At 38.7% G+C, this 17069-nt stretch overlaps 1 protein-coding gene across 1 annotated transcript in view; it reads left to right on the top strand.

Moving 5' to 3' along the window:
* LOC150076901 (proteasome activator complex subunit 4-like) overlaps window positions 1-17069 on the top strand; it is a 514513-nt gene that overhangs the window by 317661 nt on the left and 179783 nt on the right. Inside the window, exon 28 of the mRNA XM_090386346.1 lies at window positions 13525-13716. Coding sequence (XP_090242472.1) covers window positions 13525-13716 — 192 coding nt within the window. The remainder of the gene's footprint in view (window positions 1-13524; window positions 13717-17069) is intronic.

Here is a 17069-nt window from a genome sequence, read left to right as displayed (position 1 = left end):
GATAGCATCAGCAAACATTCTTGCAACCCTTCTATTTAAGTGTATCGCTTCCCTGTAGAAGCAATCTCTCCTGTTAACAAGTACAGACCAGGCTGAAAAAAATTCTACCCCTTGAGCCTTGCACAATCTTTCCAGGGCCGATTTGATCGACATGGCTCTCATCATATACTCCCTCCTATCGTGTCTGGGCAGAATTGCAGACGCTTTCAAATTCATCCCTAATTCACGGCTTTTTTTCAACAGTGACCTGTACTTGTTAAGTAATTCCGCCGGTCTCCTACTCTTAATATCATTAGTGCCAACGTGTACAACTATATCACCTTTTGTGCCCTTAAAAGATGATATCTGCTCTACAACATCATCAACCTTTGCCCCTGGCAGACATACCCTGGTCCTGTTCCACCTATCATATTTACAAAGCATATTTCCAGTTTCCCTTACAATAGAGTCACCAACTACTACTAGTTCCTTTGGGACCAGCGCATTCTGCTTTGGGGGTTGCCGCTGTGTTGCGTGATTCCCTAGTGCAAGCTCTGGCGTTGGTGTGGGCAGCTGAGAGCTTGATGGGCCCTCACTTTTAATCCTTCGAGGGAATCCACCCTATCCTTCAAGCTCTCATATAGGCCCATAACAACGCTGAGTTGTCGCCTGATTTCCTTACACTCCTTGCATCGCGCACACATAAAGACATCCCCCATGGCAGTATCATGTCCCGTACCTGACTGCTCCACAAACATCAAACAAATAGTGCATTTTAAAAGGATGTGATTCAGAGGGCAACTGCCCCCCTCAGTTCTCCCCCGAGCCACAGCACTTCCATTAGCTTGAGCCTTTTGCTTTGCTGCTCTGAGTCATGATTTTGATTTAATTTCAATAAATTTCAATTTCAGTACAAAATTAAAACCCTAAACTTGCATCGTATGCATCTACTAATGCTAACTAATGTTGTACTAGGTTAATACAACTTCGTTCATTCAGCCATTAGATCAAGGCATTATATCTACGTTTAAAACTCATTACATCAGAAAATCATTACAATGGATTTTGGAGAAAATTGATTCTATTTTTTTTTTTTTTTTTTTTTATGTAAACCCCAAACACAAGAGGTATTAGAACCTATAGTACTTAGTACCGTGCATGGGTAGGAGGTTGAGAAGATGAAAGAAGATATCTGTTGACATTGGGCTTGAACTTCTGTAGACTATAATTTTCAGGAAATACGTATGAAGGAAGGTTGTTCCAGAAAACAGCAGTTGAATGAATAAACGAGGAAGATGAAAAGTTGGTTCTGTGAGTTTCAAATTGGACAATAAATGGATGTTGACTGGTGCCTGTACGTGTTCGGACTGTTTTGAAAGAGAGTGCAGGAATTATAGAAGCCAATTCAGAAGAACAGTGCCCATGGAAATATCTGTAGAACAGGCATGCAGCAGAAACAGTACGTCTATGAGACAGCGAGTGGAGCGACTCTGTTGGATATGAATCATTAATTAACCTAACTGCCCTGTTCTGAATGCAATCAAGAAACCTGAGATAGGTTTTGGGGGCACCACCCGAATTGTGGGAACAATATTCCATGGTCGGACGGATTTGCAATTTGTACAGAGTGAACAGCTGTTTGGAAGAAAAGTAACGGCGAGAGCGAAAGAGAAAACAAAGTTTTTTTTTTTTTAGATGCAGAGGAAGGAATATTTGTAATATGCTTGTGCCAAGAGAGATTAGAACTCAGGGTAATCCCCAAAAGAGATATATCATTTTACCTAGAAATCGGAGTGTCACCATAGATAAGCATAGGAGCAGAAGAATCCTTTTTGAGCGATATAAGACAAGACTGAGTTTTAGAAGCATTGAAATGAACTAAGTTGTCTTTGCCCCACTGGAGAATTACCTGGAAATCCGCATTTAAGGAATTGGTTGCAGATTTTCTAGAAGTTGAAGCTGATTGAGCAGGGCAAGGTTTCTCAAAATGGAAAGTGGAATGCAATGTGCTATCATCAGCAAAACTATGGATAAGATTTCCAGTCAGTGGAAGAAGGTCATTAATATACAAGAGGAAAAGAGTGGGGGAAAGAACTGAACCTTGTGGGACACCGGCATTAGTTAGTTATTTATTTGGTTTTTAGGAGCATTAGCAACTAAGGCCATATTGCTCCGGGATATGCGGTGGTCATTCCCTGACCTTTCCACATCATCCGTATTTGGTGGTGACGGGCTCGAACCCCGGTCTAATCAAGAAGCGTGTGCTACGCACTGCTGCTCCTTTCCACCTGGCTACGGAGGCACCATCCAGGCATTAGTGGAGAAGTTAGAAGACAGAGAGCCATCTGCCATCACCCTCAGTGAGCGATCAGAGAGAAAACTGGATATCCAGTAACAAAAAACAGATGGCAAACCATAAGATGAAAGTTTGTTTAGAAGACCTTTATGCCAAATTCGATCGAAAGCCTTTGAGGTATCAAGAGTAACTACTTGTGTTTCGCCGAACCTTTTCATTGAATTAGTCCATAAATGTGTAACATAAGCCAGAATATCACCAGTGTATCGACACTGACGATCGTTGATCAGACAGAAGGTTTCTAGGTAGTTTAAGAGTTTGGCGTTTCCATAGCCAGGTGAGCAGAAGCCGTAGCAGGGACTTTTTGATTGGACCGAGGTTCGAGCCCATAATCACCAAATACGGAGGATGCGTAAAAGTGACGGAATAACCACCGTATATACCCTGAGCAATATGGCCTTAATTGCTAATGCTCCTAAAAACCAAATAACAAACAACAACAACAGTTTAAGAGTTGGCGGTTAATGGATTTCTCCATTACTTTAGAAAGAGTAGAAGTAATTGCAATGGGACGATAATAGGATGGGAGGGATTTGTCACCTTTTTTGCAACTGGCTGGATATGAGCAAATTTCCAAGCAAATGGAAAAACACCTTTGGAATAAGAAAGTGAAAAATGGCGGCAAAGAATTGGAGTAAGTTCAGGAGCACAGATTTTGAGAACAAGTGGAGAAATACCATCAGGACCTGGAGCTTTCTTAGCATCAAGATTCATCATAATCCTTCTGACATCCTTTTGACAGAAGACTACAGGAGGCATTGAATGGAGCATGTTGGGAATGGAGGGAGATGCTTTACCAAGATCATTAATATATGAGTTGGAAGAAAAATGGGATGCTAGCAGGTCAGCTTTATCCTTGGCTGAAGTGACAACAGAACCATCTGATTTGGTCAGAGGTGGGAGCAGAGATGGGCAAAAGTTGCAGCCAATAGCTTTGCCAAGAGACCAGAATGCTCGGCTACCATTAGGGCAAGAAGCAAGTTTTCTACTCTTAGCCTGTTCAAACTCTAGTTTGGACTGATTAATAACTGCTTTACAATTGTTGCGAGCTTTGGTGTAGGCAAAAAATGAAGCTGAAGAATTAGAAACAAGCCAATTATGATATGCAACATTTTCTCTTGTGAACACCCTTAGCACTTTTATTGGAAAACCAAGGTTTAGATAAAGGATGAGATTTTAAGGAAGAGTGTGGGATAAAGGATTCCATTTCTGCAAAAATAATTTCACTGACATGATCTGAGCAAACATTGACATCAGAAGTTTTGAAACAGTAATCCGACCAAGGAAAAGAAGAAAAGAAATCTCGCAGTTCATCCCATTTTGCATTCTTGTAGTGCCAAACAACATGAGGTTGGGAATAGCCATGAGATAAAGGCTCCATTGAATAAGAGACAATCACCAAGTTGTGATCTGAAGTGCCTAAAGGACCTCTCTCTTCGACCATGTACTTAGAAGGGTTGTTTGTGAGTAAAAGATCAAGCGTGTTGGCTGTATGATGAGGATTGTTCGGTATTCTTGTAGGTAAATGAACAATCTGTACAAGGTCATGAGTAATTGTAAAAGCCTCAGCATCTCGACCAGCTGGGTCGATGTGGCAAAAAACGGAAGTCAGCTGGAGTTGTGAACATTAAAATCACCAAGGAAAATTACCTCACTGTTATCAAATTTGGACTGGAGAGAGTCAAATTGCAAAGAGAGGAAGTCAAAGAGCTCGAAGTGATTAGTGGAATTGGGAGAACGGTAGAGACAACAGATGAATTTGACATAATGAGGTAGAGAGATTTTAAGCCAGAGAAGATCGAAAAGAGGAGATTCCGAATTACCAAGTCTCTGACAGGGAATATCGGAATGGATGTATGCACAAGTGCCACCTTTGAGGCGAAAGGAATCATACAGCGAATAATTTGGGCATCTGAGATGAGCAGTAGTTGAATCAGCCGATAACTGAGATTCTGTCAGAAAAAGTACATGGGGTCTGGCAGACTGCAATTAAAAATGGACATCGTTGAGATTAGAATTGAGACCACGTATATTTGTGAAATGAATTAGGAAGTGTTTAGGAGGTTTAGATCTTTTCGCAGATAAGCTTGCTCTATTAGGTTGTCAATTCTTGGTGTATTCAATAGTAAGAAAAAGTGGGTGGGACATGCTGTATGTAGTAATGAAATTTTTGCATATGGCGTACATATTGTAAGAATATACCCAGATCCTTGACATAACGTGGCCTCGACAATGCCCCCCCCCCCCTCCACATGCACACTACTCGGTCTCCTTTCAGTCACTATCTGGCAGAGTAGAGGTAGCAAGATTATACACTAACTGATCTGGAAGCCTCATAGATAGTTACCAATAGGTTCGGTCCGGTGTACTAACTTGCTTCTGGCCTGCAAGCACCGTTTTACAACTGTACCCTCGAAATATAAGGAATAATATATCTCGCCACGATGTTCATCATAACCTCAAAAGTCATCAATCATACTGTATGGTGGAAGAAATGGGGAAGGGTTGACCGGAACTTTGCTCTAGATTCCGAATCTATTGAAGTAATCGTGGTATGGAAACATTTCTCAATTGTGGACTGAGAATCATAGCTTTATCATTCAAAGAATTAAAACCATCAATGTTAACTGAGTGTTGGGAAAATGTATGGCCATAGTCAGTTTATTTAGGAAATATGGTTGATCTTGCAGAAAATGGAATCGGTTTGATAGAAGAACATGCTTTTTTTTTTTTTTTTTTTTTTTTTTTATATGTAAACTCGAAACACAAGAGGTATTAGATCCTATAGTATTTAGTACCGTGCTTGGTTTGTAGGTTGAGAAGACGAAAGAAGATATTTGTTGACATTGGACTTGAACTTTTGTAGACTGTAATTTTCAGGAAGTACGCATGAAGGAAGTTTGTTCCAGAAAAAGGCAGTTGAATGAATAAATGAGCAAGATGAAAAGTTGGTTCTGTGAGTTTGAAGTTGGACAGTAAATGGATGTTGTCTGGTGGCGGCACGTGTTCGGACTGTTTTGAAAGAGAGAGCGGGAATTATAGAAGCCAATTCAGAAGAACAGGGCCCATGGAAATATCTGTAGAAGAGGCATGCAGCAGAAACAGTACGTCTATGAGACAAAGAGTGGAGAGACTCTGTTGGAGATGAATCATTAATTAACCTAACTGCCCTGTTCTGAATGGAATTAAGAAGCCTGAGAGAGGTTTTGGGGACACCACCCAAATTGTGGTAACAATATTCCATGGTAGGGCAGATTTGCGATTTGTACAGAGTGAACAGCTGTTTGGAAGAAAAGTAACGCCGAGAGTGAAAGAGAAAACCAAGTTTTTTAGATGCAGAGGAAGCAATATTTGTAATGTGCTTGTGTCAAGAGAGAGATTAGAAGTCAGGGTAATCCCCAAAAGAGATATATCAATTTGCCTAGAAATCGGAGTGACACCAAAGATAAGCATAGGAGCAGAAGAATCCTTTTTTTCGAGATATAAGACAAGACTGAGTTTTAGAAGGATCGAAATCAACTAAGTTGTCTTTGCCCCACTGCAGAATTACCTGGAGATCAGCATTTAAGGAATTGATAGCAGATTTTTGAGAAGTTGAAGCTGATTGAGCAGGGCAAGGTTTCTCAAAATGGAAAGTGGAATGTAATGTGCTATCATCAGCAAAACTATGAATCAGATTTCCAGTCAATGGAAGAAAGTCATTAATATACAAGAGGAAAAGAGTGGGAGAAAGAGCTGAACCTTTGGGGATACCGGCATTAGTGGAGAAGTTAGAAAACAGAGAGCCATCTACTATCATCCTCTGTGAACGATCAGAGAGAAAACTGGATAACCAAAAACCAATAACTAAAAACAGTTGGCAAACCATAAGATGGAAGATTGTTTATGCCAAACACGATCAAAAGTCTTTGAGGTGTCAAGAGCAACTGCTTGTGTTTCACAGAACTTTTCCATTGAATTAGTCCATAAATGGGTAACATAAGCCAGAATATCACCAGTGGATCGACACTGACGGAATCCATACTGGCGATCGTTGATCAGACAGAACGTTGGTAGGAGGAGAAGATTTTGATGATATGACTACTGAAGCCCTCGTGGGTAACACAGTTGATATAATCGCCCTCCTCCTCCTCACCAGGTGGAAAAGACCCGAATTCGAGACTCATCAATGACGGGAGAAATTTTTATGGGTCTTTTTTACAACGTGACTGAGTTAGTCGGGCTCAGGCAAAGATAGCATGGTTTTTTTCTCCCGGAATCTTGGGATTTTCATCCAACAAAACAGAAAATCGACCTCAGGACATGCAATTTATAGACAACATACAGAGTAATATGGCCTTAGTTGGCGATGCTCCTAAAAAAATAAAAAAAGATATGATTACTGACAACGTTCAAGAATTACTGGTAGAAAAAGAGGCCAGTGAAGCTGATTAGGTGGAAATGGCACCTCAGGTAAACCAAATCAATTCAGAGGATGATAGTGCAGATGAAAATTCTGATGTTCCAAATTTTGCACTAAAAAGCATATGGGAAGGCATAAAGTTAGCCGAGCAATTAGAATCTTATTTTTTGAATGCAGATTCTTGAATGAAATGAGCACAAGGTTTAAAAGGGTGCTTAAAAAATGTTTAGGTCCTGCGATGAAATTCAGAAAGATCTATCAAGCAAAAGCAAACAAACCCAGATTACTGATATTTTAAAGTGAGCAGAGGATACACAAAATCTAGAATGGTGTATTTTTAGTTTTTTTTAACATTTTGCCCCTTTTGTACTTTTTCTTAGTCCCATATAACACGGCTTTGCACAACACGACATTTTATAGGAACATAACTACCGTGTTATACAAGGGGTACCTGTATATTTAATCCCTTGCCAACAAGAATGTAACGCATATCATATAGGCAGTACTATAGTTAAAATAATGAATTATGTAATGATAGTAATAGTAATTGTAAAATAGGGCTTATTATCACCAAGCAAGCTTACACATACACTGAAAGAACAGAATTCATGGGATACCTGGTTTCTGGGCGGGCAGCATGACGCTGTCACTGCTCTCACTAGTGGATTAACCCACCACTTGGCAGGCATATAGGTACACTGCATTTATGTAGATGGTAATTCGATGTCAGTATGGATGCATCTCGTGAGTTAACCAACTTTGAAAGAGGGATGATATTTGGTGTCCAATGCATGGGTCACTCTATCATGGAGGTGGTACAGAAATTGCACTATCCACATTCGACAGTATCAAGAGTGTATTGGGAATGTGCCATTTCCAGGATAACATCTCATCGCGGACAGTGCTGTTGGCGATGCTCCTAAAATGGATGAATGTGGCCATCAATGTCTGTCTTGCATTGTTTCAGCCAATCGGAGAGTGACAATGGCAGAAATCACTGCCAACTTCAATGAGAGAGGAGCCAGGAACATCTCCACCAAGACCATCAGGCGATCATTATCTGTAATAGGTTATGAGAGCTGCCGACCAACCAGTCCCATTGCTAACACCACGATACAGGACTCTATGCCTCAACTAGGTGAAAGAACATTGGCACTGGAACGTTGATGATTGGAGATGGGTCTCCTAGTCTGACAAATCCTGTTTCAAGTTATTTCAAGCGGACTGGAGGGTGCATATCTGGTGGAAACCGCACAAAGTTATGCACCCATCATGTCAACAAGGAACTGTTCACGTAGGTGGATAGTCGAGTAATGGTCTGGGGTGTGTTCAACTGTCTGGGGTGTGTCGAGTAATGGTCGGGGTGTGTTCAACATACCAGAGGTCCCAACACACGTTGGGACCTCTGGTATGTCTAGACGCATCTCTGAACGGTCCAGGTTACATGTCCATTCTTGCAGACCATCTGCATCCCTTCATTGTATTGAGCACCCATAGGGCAATGGACTCTTCCAGCAGGATAATTCGCCTCCTCACAGAGCCATGGTGACTAGAACATGGTTTGAAGAACATTCCACAGATTTTACCACTATGGAATGGACTCCCTATTCACTGGACATGAACCCTGTGGAGCATCTTTGGGATGGTTTGGGAAGGTCGATTCAAACTTTGAATCCTGCACCCCAGGAATTCAACGGAATTATGGACAGCGGTGCAGCAAGCATCGATGGAAATACCTGTGGAACGTTTTCATGAAGTGGACACAATGCCTCACCATGTGACTGCCCTTATCTGGGCAAAAGGTGGGCCTATCTGTTATTAGGTAGGTATCCCATGATTTCTGTCCACTCAGTGTACAATACCATGCAACTGAACTCACAGCTAACATGAAAATCAATTTCTTACCAACCACAGATTGATTCCTCTATAATGCTAGTTAAATTACCTTCTAGTTAAAAATTAACTGCTTATGAAGCATTAGCAATAGAATAGTTTAAACACAACACACAGCTTTCAGTTCTTAATGCCAAACTTCCTACAACCTTTTAACTAATATGGAACCAGCATAGCATAAAATTTTCAACTTGCATGTGCAAATTGCACCACGAGAATTTGAGACTCATATTTTGATAACCCTTTCTTTCACTCATGAACCATCTGATGACGATTCGAAAGTTCACCATTTTGAACTCTTGGTTCAACAGTTTGTTTTTATATGAGCAGTTTCACAGTTTGATTTTATATGTTTATATGTGATGAACATAAGGGAAAATGCACTTTCGTCTATGCAGTTTCATTTTAATAAGTAACTTTCACAACACCTTTCCATTTAATTTTACCCTAATTGGCATGTAAGCAGTTTGAGAGGAAAGTTCTGTAAATTAGGTAATTAATCCAAATTCTTCCTGTATGTATATTAATAAAGAAATGTTTAATTTTAATCAATATCAGTATAACAAAAATATCAGTTTAATTAAATTAAAGTAATGCTATGAAAAAAATACACTGCTCAACAAAATTAACAGAACACGTACACAACGTGGTGTAACTCATGCAGCTTGCAATGAGGTAGAATAAAATTTGGTTTGGTGATGTACTGTAGAATAATGATGGAATGAGGAAACAGCGAGAAACTTTCGGACAGGTATAAGGGACATTTATAGGGGTTGTATAAGAATTGCCAAAAAAGGTCACATTACAGAAGTCAATACAAGATGCTGGAAAAATGATCATGTGACATCAGTACAGTGTATGATCTTGCCAATGGCTAAACAGGCCTGACAGTGGTGAACCATGCACGATATAAGGGTGTCTATAAGATTCTGTGGCAAAAAATCTCATTAATCCACCAGCACAGACCTTAGCTCACCAAGTGACTGAGGAGTTGGCTGTCGGCATGCATTGTGAAATCCAAAGGCGTTACACACGTTTGATCGGATTTAAGTCTGTTGATCATGCTGGCCACTGCAGTCATTGGATATCTTCAGTTTCAAGATATTCCTCCACCACTTGAGTTCTTCTGTAGTGGCATTGTTGTGCATGAGAAGAAAATCTTTGCCAACTGCACCTCTAAAAAGTTGCACATAGGGTTTGAGGGTCTGTTCTCAGTTCCTTTGTGCAGTTATGGTACCCTTATCAAAAAATGAACAGGGGTGCAGCCATTGATCATTATTCCGCCCCACACGAAAACACTGCCTCCACTGTATGTGTCTCTTTCTCTGATGTTGGAAGGATGGTACTGCATTCCTTGTTGTCTAGAATCCATTTGTCAGGGCTCCAAGTCACATGTCAATGGCATCAGTTTCTCCAAGCTCTGCAGTGGTTTACGGTTAATGGGTTATAAACTACTGGCTTCCTAGCATAGAGTCCACTTAAATTGAACCTTCTTAACACAATCTGATTGGAAATGTTTTCACCTGTGGCCTCACCAGGTGAAAGAGATAGTTGATTACAGGACATCGTAGGGTTCCATCTTGCTGTTAGAGCCAGATATTGGTCTGTTCTGGTTGACATAGACCCCGGGTGAAGAGGCCACCTCTTCTTGTAGTGGCTCTTGTCTTCTAAAACTGCTTCCATAGTGCTGAGACACTGTGTGATACATTAAGCCAACATTCCATCTGCCTGTGGCGCGCTATGGCCATAGTTGCCGATGCGCCTAATAAATCCTAAACAAACAAACAAACAAACAAACGTTCCACCTGCGACTGCCCTGTTTCAAGTCATCCTATGGCCCACCATCTTAAAGAATCAACTAAACGACAATCATTTGTCATCCCGAGTACTGGTGACTATCCCACTGAGCAAGCCAAAAACTGGGAATGAAGCAATGTGGTCACTACCTGTGTTTTTATAGGCCTGAATAGTATGCATAATGTGTGGCTCTGTAAGGTGGTAGATCAATTTCTCTTGGATACCTGAAATTTGCAGGCCAGAATGCCTATTATATCAGATATTCACTTTTTGTGACACTGTTCACATTAAAATATTCCTGAAAAACATTTTGTTCTATTAATGTTGTCGAGCAGTGTATAACCATTATAATGAAATTTGTAAAAATATAATTCTTAAACAGTACCACGTGGACTTTTTGATCCTTGGGCTTTCATACTTGGCAGTGCTACAATGATTTACTAACTGAGCAATTAATTGCCTGTTCAAGGTTAGTGGATTTTGATCTGTCTACCTTTCTAAAGTCTTACTTGAGTAATTTTGGAAATGGAAGGGGTTGGAATTACATATTTACTGAAACATGTTGGTAAATTTTCCTAGTCATGACTTTAAATGAGTTGATACCTCTGTGGGTTAATTCCATTAAGATATAACTTTTATGAAAAATACTGTTACTCTGCAGTATTTACCTGTATAAAGGGCATTATGTTCCGGGACTTATACTGATTCCTTGATCACATGCAAACTCCTCTCGGTGGTTAGGATGTCGAGGCAAGTAAGAAAAGGAAGACAACATCATAAAAGAGTAATTGACCCCTGATTGGTTAATTACTCTCCTAATACTTTTACTTGTTATATCTTAATGCTGGTAGATAACCAGCATCAAGTTGCTCTTTATACAGGTAAATTTTAAGGAGGAACAGGGTTTTTTAATTGTAGTTATATCTTAATGTTAAATGTTAGTCAAAATTTTGTTTACTTTTTTCTTTCAAAGTTTATAATATATATATATATATATATATTTTTTTTTTTTTTTTTTTTTCAAGCAGAATTAAAATAGAGCAAGGATCCAAAGATGGGTAACTCACCTGGTGAGTTTCGCAAAAAGGGCATTCATATGAGGAAAGACTTCGATTATGTGGGTTGCAGAGCTTGGAAACTAGAGGAGACTTGATTGAGGTGTTTAAGGCTCTGGGAGGCATGAGTTAAATGAATGAGGATGAAATTTTCTCGGTTATAAATGATTCTAGAACTAGGGGCCATAAATTAAATTTACTAGTAGAGATGTTTAAACTGGATTTCAGGAAGTTTTATTTTAGCCAGCGAGTTATAGATTACTAGAATTAGTTACCTATATGAGTGGTAGAGGCTGACAGTTTGGGAAAATTCAAAGGTCAGCTGGATATATTATTATTTTATTCTTTTTGTTTTTTTGGCTGGTGCAGCATAAGCCATAGGCTTCCTTGCATCACGTGGCAATTGCTAATACTAATACAGCAGACTCTCGATTAACCATGAAGCAGATTAACCAGGACACTTCAAGACTCCAATTTAAAAAAAAAAAAAAATCAGAAATCATAAAATTCAAGTAATAACTAGAATAGGTATAAACAGATGTTTTGCAAATTGCAAATAAGCGACAAGGAATGGCGTTATAAGTCGTCATTGACAGATTAATGTGCCTATTATTAATTTTTTTGTTATTTATGTCAGGGATGTCGAAATTTTTTTATAGTAAATATATATATATATATATTTGTTTTTGTTTAGAAATCGCGAAAATGATGGGTAAACGCAAAAGAGTTGAACTTTCAGTTAAACAAAGACTTGAAATTATTCAAAAGTTTGAAAACGGTGCATCCTTTAAATTTTTAATGAACCATTATAACGTTGGTGACCAAACCATATGCGACATTGTAAAAAATAAAGGGAAGCTATTAGATTTAAAATCAAACATCATAAAAAATAAAGGGAAGCATCGTATTGGACACACGAGTAGTACATGGTAAGTTTTTTATCTATCACCATATTTTTTTACGTAGGTTGCTGAACATTTTTCGATACAGTAAATCCGCGACTTACTACGCAACTACGGATTTGTGTAAATTTGTTTCCACTCAATTTTTTTTATTACTTTTTTTATTTTTAGGATTCTAAAATTTAAAACAACAAAAAAATAATAATAATAAGCAATCAATAACGACGATCACAGCATGCACAAATTGCACAAGTGAGATCGGAGTAACAAGCAAAAAAATAGGGAAAAAAAGAGGAAGATTCTTACAATTATTTATGTTTTTTTTTTTTTTATATATAACTGAAGATTTCAGTGAAGGGGGACACACATTTCACCATAGTAACGTAAAAATCCACAGAATTACAGCTATCGGTATTATCGCAAATGCAGTATGATCGAGTTTACTACCCGTTTATAATAGATTGCACTAACTGAAACGCCCAATAAAACAGAAAGTGCAAATTTTTTTTTTTTTTTTGACCTCCAGAAATGTGCTTTAGTAAAATGTGAGCTCGCGCGGGGTGATAATAGTGAGTTTTCGCCTTAACCCTGTGAAGTTCTTTGCAGAAAATTTCATTTTGACCATTATCATGGTGCTGACTAAGAGAATAAGTGACAGCGGTACTAGTAAATCTATGAAGAAAAGGAAAGTGATCGAGTTGGATCAGAAAATTAAAATAATAAGAATGTATGAAAATGGTCAAACATTAACAAGTATCGCGCTGAATTCAGATTTGTCAATAATAATATAGTAGCAATATGTTACTAATCATTCCTGAGTTACGTAAAACTCGACAAGTAAGAAGTCTGGAATGTATCTCTTACGTATGTCGGGGATTTCTGTATTTTTGGATTAACCGGGATATCGATTATCCGAGATTTGTTTTTTTACCATCTATTCCGGAAAATCGAGAGTCTGCTGTACTAATATATCATTCTTGAGATAGAAAAGCATAAATTAATGTCATAAGAGAATCATAAGAATTATATCCAGGTATTAGTAGTGATTTAAAGATGTTTGCTGTTAAGTTCTTTATAATGGTATTATTCATTTATTTGTCTTATGAAACTTTTTTTTTTTTTTTTTTTATCTTTTTTTAGGGCGCCCTTTATGTTATTCTTGGACAGAAACAAAACAGTTTGTTAACGTTTAACAGCTGGTCAGCTTTAAAGGATGTATGGCCTCTTTTGGTTGCATCAAAACATTCTGAAAAACCTTCTATAATTAAACTACTCCATCAAATATCAGAAAGTATCCAGAAGTATATGGTAACCAATCAAATTAAACTAAAGGTTAGTAAGACTAATTTTTAGGCCTGTGCTGGGTGTTTTATGAGATGAGAATTTAATGAGAAATTCTTTGTGCACTTAAAACTCTTCCTGAATTAAAACTATTTTCAATAGGTTACATCAATAACTTTTTATTAATTATTTTTTTAATCTCCTTACCCATAACGTTAATCTACAGGTGCACAAGGGAGAACTATAGGAGTTCCCCTTAACTTATCTCTTATTTTGAACTTTTCCCCAAGTTCAAAGGTTTCCAAGTTATCCACCATAATTATATCTATATTATACATGTTTTCTTCGAAACATTTTCCATATTTTACAGTTAATTGCAACACTTGCAGGTAAAAAGAAATAACCAATTGTAAACTCTCAAAACACAAGTGCATAAATACAAAGGGTACTAGGAAAGTTTTGCAATATGACGCAACAATGAATCACAGGAAGCTGCTTGTTGCTGCATGTTGAGACATGTTCATACTTGCATAGTAGCCGCCGCGCCAAGTCGATGGGCTCAGTTATTCATTAGTAGTGAGAGTGTAAAGTGCTTGCGATGGCATCGTGGTCACGAAATGAGATAAGGACAGTTTTGCGGTATAATTTCATGCGTGGTTTAACCATAGACCAGTGCTTAGAAGAAATGGCTCTTGCACTAGATGATGATTGTCCACATCATACAACGATATTCAGGTGGTATAGAGAATTCCAAAGGGGAAATTTCACTCTGGAGGATTCTGAGAGGCTGGGAAGGCCACGAACGTCAGTTACGGAGGAAAACATTACTGCTGTGAGGAAAATGCTTGACGAAAACAGGCGAGTGACCTACCAACAAATAGAGGATACTTTGGGCCTAAATGCACCAGCAATTCGTTCGATTCTGCAAGATCATTTGCACGTGAAGAAACTTTGTTCTCTCTGGGTGCCGCATCAACTGACTGAAGAGCAGATGACACGACGTGTGACTTGGTGCCGGGAGATGTTAAAAAAGTTTGATAAGGGACAATCTCGGTATGTGAACAACATCGTGACAGGTGATGAGACTTGGCTGTACTATTACGATCTGCCGACCAAGGCTCAAAACAAAGTTTGGGTCTTTGATGATGACGACACACCCGTAATTGTCAGAAAATCCCGATCTGTAAAGAAGAAAATGATAGCTGTATTTTTCAAATCAAGTGGAATTGTGGAACGTGTCGTTTTGGACACGCAGAAGACAGTCACAGCTAAGTGGTATACTGAACAATGCCTGCCTAAAGTAATTGGATCTATGAAGAACCTGCGGCCAAAGTCAAGAATGGACACCTGGTACCTCCATCACAATAATGCTGCAGCTCACCGCGCCAAAGCCTGCACCGAATATTTGACCACGACAGGACTGAAACTTCTCGAGCACCCTCCCTACAGTCCAGACCTTGCTCCCTGCTACTTTGCACTGTTCCCGCATGTGAAAATGAAGCTAAAAGGGAGGCGATTTTCCAGTGATGAGGACCTTCTACGGGCTTGGGACAACGAGTGTGCTTTACTCCCTAGTGAAACTTGGCAGAACTGGTTTAAAGATTGGTTTCGGAGGATGGAGAGGTGTATTGAATGTAGAGGAAATTACTTTGAAAAAATTAAATAAACAAAGCTGTATTGCAAAACTTTCCTAGTACCCTTTGTATATATACAGTTTGAACTCTTTATAGCAACCCTCTTTTGAAATTCCCAGCATGTTATAATGAACATGTGTAGGTCCAGCTGATTTCCCATAAATCTCATGCTGTTTTGCATTTGTTATTATGACCTTGGAAGACAAACAAATTTATTATAACAACCCAGAAATTTACTACATGTTTATAATAGATTGTGCTAACAGAAACCCCCAATAAAACGGAGCAAATTGTTTTTATTGTTTTTTTTGTTGACCTCCAGAAATGTGCTTTAGTAATGTGTTTTTTACTTTTTATATTACAATATTTACATTTTGAAATGAAAGAATACTAAAACTAATGATGAGCTTTGCAGGCTGATTGAGAAATCACCCAATTTCTTGCTCTCATTGGTGTATACTGACTAGAAACTCATTTCATTATACAGTCTTTACCAACAGTCTGCATTTTATTAATATGTTGGTTCATTGGTATGACTCCTAAAAAGTGCATATCTTTGCCAATTGCAGACAAAGTTAAGATTTTATAAGTTGTAGATAATGGCATGCATTCTAAAACTGATATCTCTAAATGATATGGTATTCCTAGAAGTCCATTGTTTACCATTCTGGAAGATTGAAAGTTGCTGCGCCAGATAAGATCAGAGCATGAAAGGTGAAGTATCTGGATTTTGTACCCATGGATGGAAAATTTTACAAAGACTGAATTGTTTGCATGTTGGATTAATACTTAGGATTTCAAGGTTTTCCAATGGTTAGTTCCAGAAACTTAAAACTCATTATGGATGGGGTGTCTTTTGAAAAAAAAAAAAAAAAAATCATTCTTTAATAGTTTGAAGACATTGCCAACTATGTATCTAGCAACCCAAAAGGCTTAGATGTTATCAAAAATTCATGAAGATTTGCTGTTTGTGGGTAACTGCACTCTCATGCCAAAGTGAATGCCCCCGATTGCAGCCCAATTTGTGATAAGTGACTTAGCTAGTGAATTGTGTTTCTTTCTCTTGAAGTGATAATTTGTTTCTTTGTTTAAAGTTACATCAAAATAAAATTAAGGCTTTAGTAAAGAAACCCACTTTACTAGTTTATAGAACTGAACCTTCCTTTTTTTTTTTTTCCTTCTCTGTTCGTACTTATTGCTAATGCTCTCTCTACCTGGGTCACAAGGTCGCACTGCTCCTGCCTCCACATGATGGGACTGGTAACCTGGTCAGAATAAATTTTACCATCCAGGGCAAAATGGAACATCCAAACTCTAAATGGAAGGTCTGGATTCCCTCTAAAACCCAGGAAACCACAAGGATGTCAGATCAGAACATAACAGATGGATAAGGAACCTAATCCCTTGATGGCCAAACATAAAAAAAACTTGCTAAAGTGACATATCTGGCTCCGACTTTTTAAATAATTCACTCCAATGTGAAATTTCATTAAGTAAACTTTCATCATTCAGAACCCAGAAAGATCTGGGGATCATCCAAGATGGTCAAGTGACTCAAGTCCGGGGATATTCTTATAAAAACTGCTAATCCAAGGCACTCTGAATGCCTAATGAAAATTGCGTGCTTTGGAGTGGAGGGCTTCTAGTCATGGTAATCCCCACCCCCCCATAAATCTGGCGCCTCCGTAGCCAGGTGGGAAGGAGCAGCAGTGCATAGCACACGCTTCTTGATTAGACCGGGGTTCGAGCCCGTCACCACCAAATACGGAG

The sequence above is a fragment of the Mastigoproctus giganteus genome, chromosome 12 (assembly GCF_048544385.1).
Source record: "Mastigoproctus giganteus isolate SK-2022 chromosome 12, ASM4854438v1, whole genome shotgun sequence".
NCBI classification, from domain to species: domain Eukaryota; kingdom Metazoa; phylum Arthropoda; class Arachnida; order Uropygi; family Thelyphonidae; genus Mastigoproctus; species Mastigoproctus giganteus.
The sequence above is the reverse complement of the archived record's forward strand: the minus strand, read 5'-3'. Positions and strand labels throughout refer to the sequence as shown.